At 33.7% G+C, this 10,890-nt stretch overlaps 1 protein-coding gene across 1 annotated transcript; it reads left to right on the top strand.

Moving 5' to 3' along the window:
- The first annotated feature begins 638 nt into the window (after positions 1-638).
- LOC105422892 (esterase E4-like) lies at positions 639-3,709 on the top strand. The gene is made up of 8 exons (XM_089082519.1): positions 639-837; positions 1,090-1,396; positions 1,546-1,731; positions 1,840-2,039; positions 2,181-2,337; positions 2,736-3,074; positions 3,174-3,312; positions 3,409-3,709. The coding sequence occupies exons 1-8, from the start codon at positions 703-705 to the stop codon at positions 3,536-3,538; spliced, it is 1,593 nt and encodes a 530-aa protein (XP_088938645.1). The 5' UTR covers positions 639-702; the 3' UTR covers positions 3,539-3,709.
- Positions 3,710-10,890: the final 7,181 nt, after the last annotated feature.

The following is a 10,890-nucleotide window of genomic DNA, read 5'->3' as shown; positions in this document are numbered from 1 at the left end:
ATTATATATATTATATAATTATAATTATATATTTTTATTATATATTTTATTCTATCTAATGATTTTTATTTGAATTTGTATCTCAACTTATCATTTTATACCTCTTTTTTAGATTTATTTTTAGGTTTAATTATTGTACTATTTGTAACACGGAGATGTGGTTTTTATGAACCTTAATTAATTTATCATATTTTTATTTATTTCTTTTCTATTCATTTTTTTTAATGTCATTGTTAATTACAATTTCTAACTGTTATTTATTCTCAATTTTTTCTAAATAATTTTAAATTTCTAAATAATAATTTTTTCTAAATAAAAAATCTCATACATTCGGTTATTAGTATCATTTTTGCTAAGGAAAACTCTGTGTAGCCGAAACGTTCGATTTTAAATTTTATTTGTATTATTTAACTTATGTGCTATGTTTTAATAAATATGTTTATTTTTATTATTCTAAACGATACTTATTTGCTCGTTCATCGACCTTATTTATGTTTTATTATATACACATGAACATATATACACACACACGCGCGCGCGCGCGCGCACACACACGCACGCACAGTATATCGCTTGCCGTTATTTTACATTATTATCTACATCTCATTATCTAAGTTGTGTATATATAAAGGATGTGACTGGTTCAAAAATAGCAGTATTCGTCTTACACTAAGACGAACAAGACGTAATATCCATAACATCATGGACAGACCAATCGTCACCGTGACTCAAGGAAAACTGCAAGGAATCTTTGAAGCAAATATTCTTGGTTCTCACTATCTCTCTTTTAAAGGTGTACCTTTTGCCGCTCCACCAGTAGGCAATTTAAGATTTAAGGTAATGTACTTTTATTAAGTCTTTGATTTATCTTTATATCGCATATCTGTTTAAAAATATTTACTTTAAATTTTTATTAAAATAAGAAATATTAAAGATATTAAAAGATATTTATTATTATTGTAACATATTTGCGTATCAAGGAAATGATAATAAATTCTCGATTCTGATTCATTATCTTAATATCTTGCGATTATTACAATATAAACGTCGTTTTACTTGATATTGCATCATACTGTTGTTCAAAATCAGGATCCCGAACCCCCTGCTTCTTGGGAAGGTATTCGAGATGCATCCAAAAATGCCGGTGATGTTTGTACTCAATTGGAGCTTTTTGGAGCAGTGCCATCTCAAACCGTTATTGGCAGCGAAGACTGTCTTTATCTTAATATCTATATACCACGCAGTATTCATCAAATGAAAGGAAACCCAGTTATGGTTTGGATCCATGGTGGAGCCTATCTCGAGGGCAACGGCAACGATGCTCATTACCGTCCTGATTACTTAATGACAAAAGACGTTATTCTAGTTTCTATAAATTACAGACTTGGTGCTCTCGGTAAGATTTGTGTCTCTAAAGAACTAAAAGAACATATCTCTTTGAGATATTTGAAAAGCTTTCTTATCACCATATTTGCAGAAGATGTAGTAAACGTCATGTATACACATCCCTTGATATATATATATACTCTAATTTTATCTTTCAAGGTTTCTTAAATCTCGGCCACAAAGTAGCAAATGGAAATCAAGGTTTGAAAGATCAAATTGCTGCGTTAAAATGGATCAAAGAAAATATTGAGGCTTTTGGCGGAGATTCAAACAACATCACTGTTTTTGGAGCCAGTGCTGGTGGCTCTAGCGCGCACTTCTTAATGCTGTCGCCGTTATCTAAAGGTACATATAACATATTTTTACTTAACAATAATGATAAAATGAAAAATAATTCGTTTAAAGATATTAATATCTTTACTATCTTCTTTTCTTTCATGCGCGTACTCCCAGGTCTCTTTCAAAAAGCTATTCTTCAGAGTGGTATGAGCACATGTGATTGGGCGATAATAAAGCACTCAGTCGCTAAGGCTTTTAAACTTGCATCAATACTTGGTACTAATTCTAAAGATCCTGAGGAAGTTGTTCGCTTTCTTCAAGGAAAATCTGCTGCCGAAATTGTTAAAGCGCAATATGCAGTTCTCACTCCAGAGGTGAGAATTACTTTTTATATATTTCTTCTTTATTTTATACTCAACACTATATCATAATATATTATGCAAAGATTTATGCATAAGATTAATAAATGTTATGTATAATACCTGCTAATTATTCAAGAGGTATGTTCCCTACAGGAAGTACGTATTATTTTTATGCCATTTGGACCTTCAATCGATGATAAAGCAGAAAAATCTGTTCTTCCACATCCTGTTTCTGAATTAATTAACGATGATAATAATATACCTATCATGATTGGCAATTCATCTTACGAATATATTTTCTTTCTTAAAGGTATAAAAAATTAATAAATTTATAATTATTATATTAAATTATATTAAATAATTATATTATATATTACGTGTATATAGGTTTTATATATATATATATATATATATATATGTATAAATAGTTTTATATCAGAGTGTCTGATTCGTAATGGTACACCGCTTGTGTGCAGGTAGAGTGGGTCAAACTGAACAGAAAGGTCCTCTATCATTTTGCGATTTTCGCAATTAGTAATGAGTTAATTAAAAAATTCGCAAAATCACAAAATGATAGAAAACTTTTCCGCGCAGTTTCATTCGTTCTACCTAGACATAAGCGATATATTGTTTGAAATTAGATACCCTGTATATGTATAATGATTTCTAGTGTGGTTTTTTAAAATTAGATTATTTATTTGTTAATAGATATCAGTCAGCCGACTTTAAATATAATGTATGCAGATATACCACGATATATGGAGAATTTTATAAATTCACAGGATTCTGAAAAGATAACTCAGTTGACAGATCGAGTTAAACAGCACTATTTTCATAATAACCCATTTACTGAAGAAAATATTCCATCTATTATACAATGGCTGAGTGACATACATTTTAAACTTCCTGTTAAAGATTTCGTGAATAAAAGAAGGAAAAAGGATCAAGCATCGACTTATTTCTATGAATTTTCTTATGTTGGTAGTCAAAAAACTCCAACAAAGCTTATGCATGAAAATGACACTATTAATAATTTGACATCAATAGGTACATATATTACAAAATTGACAGCATTCTTGTACTCAAAAATTTAATTTTACCTGTTTACTTTACAATTTTTGATTTTATAAAACATTTTATTTTCAGGTGCCTCTCATATCGATGAATTGGCATACCTCTTTTATTTACCTAATTGCAAAACTGATGATCCACCGGCAAGAGATACAAAAGATCGGAAAATTTTAGAAATTCTTACAAAAATGTGGACCAATTTTGCAAAAACAGGGTAGGTATCCTAATAATTTTTAGAAGCTGTTAATACGGAACGATATTGCTAGAAAAGATTGTAATAAAATAACATAAAAATTTCCTTTGTTTATAGAAATCCCACTCCTGTCTTAGACCAGTATGTGACTACTACTTGGTTACCAGCAACAAAGGATACTTTCAATTGTTTAAACATCGGCGATACTCTTCAACATGTAACGGTTTCCGAAGACAACATATTGTGAGAATCAGAATTGTAAAAATCTTATAAATGCTTTAAGATTCCTGCAGATTCTTTATAAGCCTTCTTTATAAGTATGTATATATATAATAATGTAAATATTGTTATATGTATATATATATATATTGTTTTCTACTTTATACATTCATAAAATAAATAAAAAAAATAAGTAAAATATATTTCTGTATAGTTATTTTATTAACATAACTTTCGCACATAAATAAATATTATTTATTTTTCTATGTAAATAACTTAGAATATTAATACAAATGTTGTTCGTTTCTTCATAATTGTGAGAATATATTTGCAATAATTTTAAATTAAAAGTAAACTTAAAAAGTAAATTTCAAATTAAATAATAATTTCAAATTAAAAGTAAACTTATGCATCCTGTCAAATATAATATCATCAACTGTGCACGAAATGTTGCTTCTTTCATAATATATGTATCCGTATATGTCTCTTAAAAATGTTTTCGTTTCGTTAAATTATAATCAAAAAATTATATTTAACAAAGATATCAATTATATGCATAGTAATATGTTTGGAAATTATATTTAAAACTAGAAAACAATGAAATGTCTATATCTCCAATGCATATTTTTTTAATTTATGGATGCAATTATGATTAGCGTTTCAACAAGAAGCGAGTTATACTTGATAAAAATTTTAAGAATCGAATCTTTCCGCAAAACGCGATGCAATTAATAAAAATTACAAATTGTTTGCGTAAATTTTCTACGAGAATGATAGCTCATTCTAATAAGTTTATATCTCTTCCATCTTCAGATCTGATGGAATATAATCTGAATTAATAAAACAATTTAAATTTGAATGTTATTAACAAATAAGAATTATACAAGTAATTTAATTGCATTTAATGGATTATACATTACTCTTATATGCATCTAAAGTTTCTTTTTCCTTATTCGTGGCTTTTTGCAAGCAATGTATTTCTATTTTACTTGAAAATGGTACGACAATCTACCTTGATTTATAATATTCTTTGAGAGAAATGCGTACTGCAAAAGATATCTTAATTTATTCCAGAATGCAAAAACTTTCTATATTTTTTCGTTGACGGCTTCCCTATAATTAAAGCAGCGCGTTGTATTACTGAAACTTGCGAATTGTTTGAATTCGATGTTGCACTTTTCGAATATCCTAGCCGTGCGTATAACATTTAAATGCTTTGTATATATATATATATATAAAACATTTAAATATTATAGACAATTTTTTAAAAATTTAAAAAAATAATAATATTTAATTTATTAAATTCTTCTTGGAATCATATTAATATATAGAGTTTATTAAATTCATTTAATTTTCGAGTTTCTTAAACAAATATTTATATAATAATAATAAGAAAATTAAAAAATTAACAATCTATGTTGCACTTTGAAGAAAGATTTAAAAATCTATTTTCTTTCTCTCTTCGCCACGTTATCCTTGGTGAGTCTCGAGCGCGAAAGGAACAAGACAAATTGTCGGCGCGCGATCCCATCGGCCAGTAGATCGAGATCACGATCGTGACCGCAGACCCAAGACGACTACGTTTGCAAATCAATTAAGCGATGCAAAACAGAGGCGACTGGCTCGGCGTTAATTAAGCCGGCCACCGGCGGCTAGCCTGTCGAACTGTCTTCTAATTTCGTGCCTGCCTCTCCCGCAGGCGATAATGAACATAGTAAAGTGCCGGCTGTTGTTACCAGTCGCCATACAATTGATCGCGTAGATTGTAACGTGACAAAACCGATCGCCAATTATTGAAACTTAATGATCCCGACGCGACAATATGACAAGCTAATTAGCCTAAGCGGCAAGCGCTTAAGATGAGCCTTATTAGCGACGTGAATCTCAATTTTGTAGGTAAATACGTAAAACCGAACAAAGATTAAAACGTAGGTTATTAGCTAAATAAAGTAAAATAATCGTTTAATTAATAATTATTGTTAAGTTAATAATTATTAAGAAATAATTATTAAGAAATAATTATTAAGAAATAAATTAAGAAAGAAAGGTAACGTAAATGTATATTCTTCAACAGAATTAAAAAGGTATTTCGTATCAATGGCAAAAGTGAAATAAAAATTTATATTACTTGTAATGCCACCATCGCCGAGCACATATATGATAAGCACACGGAGTAGAACGACGGCATGTCCCATCGGCGCGTTTCATCTTTCCGAAGGAGTATCAGATATCGACGAGACTATGACGCTCGATAAGCGAGCGATGCGTGGTGCCTCGGTCCCTCAGTTTTCTTACGAGATCGATATCTCGTTGTAGTGTGCTCGCGTCAATAAACGCACGACGCCGACCGATATCCTGTTTTATTATATCTCCACAAGATTCCTAAGGCCTTTTCTCCTCGCCTAAATGAGCGATCCTATCGGCAATAATAATTATTTCACGCAGATATCTCAAAGTAAATTTTACTATTCATTATTAATAGCACGGCAACTATATAGCAAGCATACTTGTCGCGAGGACTCGCCTAGGAAGTCGCAGTGACTTATAAGTGAAATAGAACCGTGCGACATGCTGATAGCGCACGCAGAGAGAGAGAAACCCGGAAAGAGAACGAGGGTAGTTAAGAGGGGAGGAGGAGAGCCTCGGGTATATCGACGACACGTGGTGGGCGTCGGGAAGATTCAGTACCCGACGAACGCCAAGCCCAAACAGCATTACATTCGATCCCTGCCGCCGGCGGCAGACATTAAACTCAACCTGTTCCAGTTCGCGTTTAAGCATGTTATAAAGCAAGACTTCCTCCCTCCGGTGCGTAAAGAGGATTGTACCGAGCGTACAATCTGGAGGAGGATAATAAACACGCGACGAACACGCTCTATTAACTTCAACTCCTCAAGTACCAAGCCTTTCTCTGTTAAGTTCAAGAGTTCATTTGTAATCCACAAAACTTTCTAAGACCTTGATAAAATTAATTTAAATTTAATTTTTAATTTTTTAATCGTATTCTCTCTCTTATATACTTCATTATCGTATGACGAAAGAATACGGTTAAAATTTAGAAAACTAAACTTAAATTAATTCTACTGAGATCTTGATAAAGTTAATTCAAATTTAAATGTTTAAATATAGATAAGATATTGAGTCACAAAAATTTTTGTCGATAAAGTAAGGAAACAACAAATTGCATAGAAATTATATTGAAAACGAGTAAAAGCAATTCTTATTACGGCACGTTATACATATTGTAATTTCTATTAAAAATCAAATAAATCATATTAAAATATTCTCGCTGTGAATTGGCGTGACCGCCCACGATTCGCAGATTCTGATCGCCATTCGGTCGGATGTATTGATCTTGACAGCATTCTCGAATTTCAGGAGGTATATAGTGCTGTCAGAAGTGACCACGTATCTCTATACGTAGCGTAACAATAGGGGAAAGGATTTCTTCATAACGCTGGATATCCGTACGCGGCAATGTTTTCCGATCGATTTTTCAGATAACCGATATACTACATAGAATACAGTTTACACGTGATATCGAACAAGAGTATTGTGCACGCGAGTTCAATTTGACACAATCTGTTAAGCGCTGCATTGTGATTTGCTGCTCGCCGGGTGGTTATCTGGCCTTGTCGAATGTACAAGCAGAAAGAAGAAAAATTCTGATTAAGTAAGTTAAATAACTAAAGAAAATACTGACAAAAGTGATTGTATATTGCAAGATAAGTTATATCCTTGAAAATTAAATATGAAGATAGAGGTTCTAATGACACAAATAATTGAATGTATAATAGAAAGACAATTTTTTATGATAAAGACCGCTATAAAAACAATAAAAGTCGGTATCGATCATTCGTCGACAGACCGTCTATTTATCGTTTCAGCGAACTCTTCTCCGGAAGCTGCATCAAATCTCCGCGCGCTCAGGGATTGATGGATCCAGCGCGTTAGATATGCTACGGAGAAAATCAATCGATTGATCGATCGAACTTCCAGAAGGCCGGCTTGTATTTGCTAAGACACGATAAGCCGCGCATAAATCGCGCAAAAGTGCAACGATGAGGCGTGCATGAAAAAAGTTTCATCTACGAGACGGTTAACATGTTTGCAACGATCGTACGCGGAACGATCCATGGATCCGGCGGACGAGATCACATTGCGAGCTCGTCGATTTTCAAGGAGCATCGATCGATCGGTCGATGATCCGAAAGTGTCGCAAGTCGCGCCTCCCTCGAGAATGTCAGTCACCCATCATGCCGTACGTGTCTCTTTCTCACGTGCTGAATCACACACAGGCCCAGCCTCGGGTGAAGATCGTGACTCGTCGCAAGAATTATTTACAGTCGATAAGCAACGGAATAGGATCAACTTACTTTAATGTTCCACATGATTCCCAATTTTAGATATTACTTTTTATTAATTACTAATTGATAATATATATTTAATATATTTAATATATTTAATATATATTTACATATTTATTTTCGCATATCGAAATATTAATCCAAAGGATAGATTATTAAAAAAAAATTTACAAAATACTAATGTCAAAAGATCTGGTGATTTTAGATTAAAAATTAAGGCGTCTAAAAATTAAGGTAACTAGTTTAGAAGAACTAATTAAATAATCTGAAAATAATTCAAGTTAAATAAATGTTGTTTGCGCAAGAAATAAGGTTGAATTTAGACGAGTTTGGTATGGGTAAATCAGATTTAGATTAAACATGAATCATGACAAGTCGATTGTACGTTCGTCGGTCGGTGATCCTGCTTCGAAGAATATCAGATGTACGACGTCATGTCACTCGCGTGTCTCCTCGGAGCATCTCTAACATATGCCGAGTCACACACGCCCAGCTTCACGCAGGCAGTACGTTACAACATGAAAATTATAAGAAGCATATCATGAGATAAAATGAGGATCTTATGCATCCACGATGTGTTGCACGTGACGCTAATTTAAATAGAATCACAGGTAATAACTTTCATAAACGATTGTCATTATACTAATTTTGTCATGAGTAACACGGATCGTTTGACTGAATTTTGAAAACCAATAGCTTTTTTTTTAATTAATAAATATTTTAAATTACTCGTAACCAACTCACGTCTACGTAAAGAATATTCGTTTAATTAACTCGCACAAGTTTGTTTCTGAAAAGTTATCGGCGCTAAACAGCCAGAAAGGTACATGCTGTATCGTAACGTATGTAACGAGGCGTACATCGATGTAATGATATATAAATTTAATTACCGGATTGTTCATGCTCGAGGGAGCAGATCCCGACGGCTCCAGCCAAACAATCACTTTGCGTGAAAGTATGAAAATAATTCCGCGGCGGACAGTGTGTACTCGAGCGTGTCTGCGCTATGCGCGTACACAGTATCCGATCCCGTAGGTGCACTCGGATGCGAATACCGATGCGTCCGCGAGGTCTCACGTGCCTTCGACTCACCTGCTCCGAATTCCAGTACGGACGGACTGTATACAGTTACTTCCATATTGTTTTATTATTTGCCTCGCAATTTCCTTCGGTTACACGTTAATCACCGCGGTCCACTCGGGGCGAGGCGCAGCCGTAAAATAAATTTTGATTTAAGATAAACTGTATAAGCATCCCGCACGTTAAATAAATTTTCAAACGCGGGACTCTTGTGTTCACAGAATTTCTTTCCGAACGTCCAAACGAACGTCGTTCTGCCGGTAAACCACCGTTAGCTAAGTCTCGTTTAAATTGCAGCCACATGCTACGCGGAATTATTAATTAACGGAGAGTCGCGACCGAGCGTTCTTCCATCGATAATAATTTCTCGATCGCATCTCAGGTCGCGACTTGCTAACGGACGTAGTGTCTCGTCACGATTATATGCTCGCATACACTCTCATACGTCCGTTGAGATGATAGCGCATTAATGTTGGCACCCCGCGGAGCGAAATGGGTCCATTCAGGTGCCTTTCGGGCCTACCAAGAACAGCGAGGGTCTTTCGAGAATCAAAGGCCACTGTGTTCTCGTATGCTATTTGCATCAGGATGCATAAGCAGTGCATAATCAGATCATTCCGTGAAATAAATACGATCGCGGTCTCTGCGCGGCTCCCGATCGGCAAACGACGATGTCACGATCGATAATCTTGAATTCTACCGAACACGTTTGAACAAAGAGATATGCTTGCTGATTTCACCAGGTAAATGTATTACTTTACATTTTATAAGCATTATTTAACGTACAAAATTGTGCATTGGTTCTATAAAAATTTGTAATAAAAAAAAAAAAAAAAAAACGAGTGAATTTATCACTGACTATACTAAATATCACAGATTAAATATTAAACAGAATATTTATTAAAACATCGTGAAGAAGATAATACGATAATTAGTAATGTTAAAGATCATTGGCATTGGTGCGAACTTGGTCACCTAAGTACATAGCACGATTAACTGGTTTTACGGGAAGAATTGATAATCTAGGATGAGGCTTCAGCTGGAGAAACGATATCGTCGTTTCTTGGTCTCGTAAATCACGAACAGTAGACAAGTCGCAATTAACCAATGAGATATCACGATATCAAGGATGCTCATTTTGTCTTGATGTTCCTACTAAGTTTCTTCACGATTCTATAATATAGAAAGAAACATACGCGTGAAAATAAAAACTTATAAATCACGTAATACATTTTTGTTGAAAACAATAAACAATGAAGCAAAAATTGCACAAAGTGTTAAATTAAAAAATATTTGAGAAAAATTGCAAAAAGAGAAGAAAAGAAGACATAATGTACATAGGCGATACTTAACAATTTCTATCGATACTGATGGGTAAAATATTACTTTGTTTCTGCACATGTGCATATTTATCTATTGTAGACACGCTTAGAGAAATAACAGATAATATTAAACGCGTGGTATAATGATCGAAGCGCAATTAATTGGTACGCTGGTAGATACCGCTAATCTGCGGCCCGTGCGAGTATTATCAATTACGCGCGTGAAATACTAGTATATTCATGGCAGTAAATCATTGGCCAGTATCGGGCGGACGATCCCTAATGAGCGAAAGATATTCGGCTATCGCAGCAATATTATACGAGCAGGCTGCTACGAAAGTCTTTTTGCTCCCGCCGATCGACCAGCACCATTTTGCCGATTAAGCGCTAATTATAGTACTGAATTCATTTAAAATTAGGCGATGATATATAACATCACGTGCCATTTTTATCGACTTAAAAAAAAGTTAATGATTAAAAGATGTAATTATCATGTGATAATGGTACGTGTACCATATTTCTATTCGGACAGGCACAATTTATCAACTCACTTATGGAGGATTTGTAGGTACAATTTAGCTGAAGACAGATACGACAGATGCGGAAAGTAT

Source organism: Pogonomyrmex barbatus, unplaced genomic scaffold (genome assembly GCF_055798465.1).
Source record: "Pogonomyrmex barbatus isolate J1 unplaced genomic scaffold, ASM5579846v1 scaffold6, whole genome shotgun sequence".
Taxonomy (NCBI): Eukaryota; Metazoa; Arthropoda; class Insecta; order Hymenoptera; family Formicidae; genus Pogonomyrmex; species Pogonomyrmex barbatus.
This window is presented reverse-complemented; position numbering and strand designations above follow the sequence as displayed.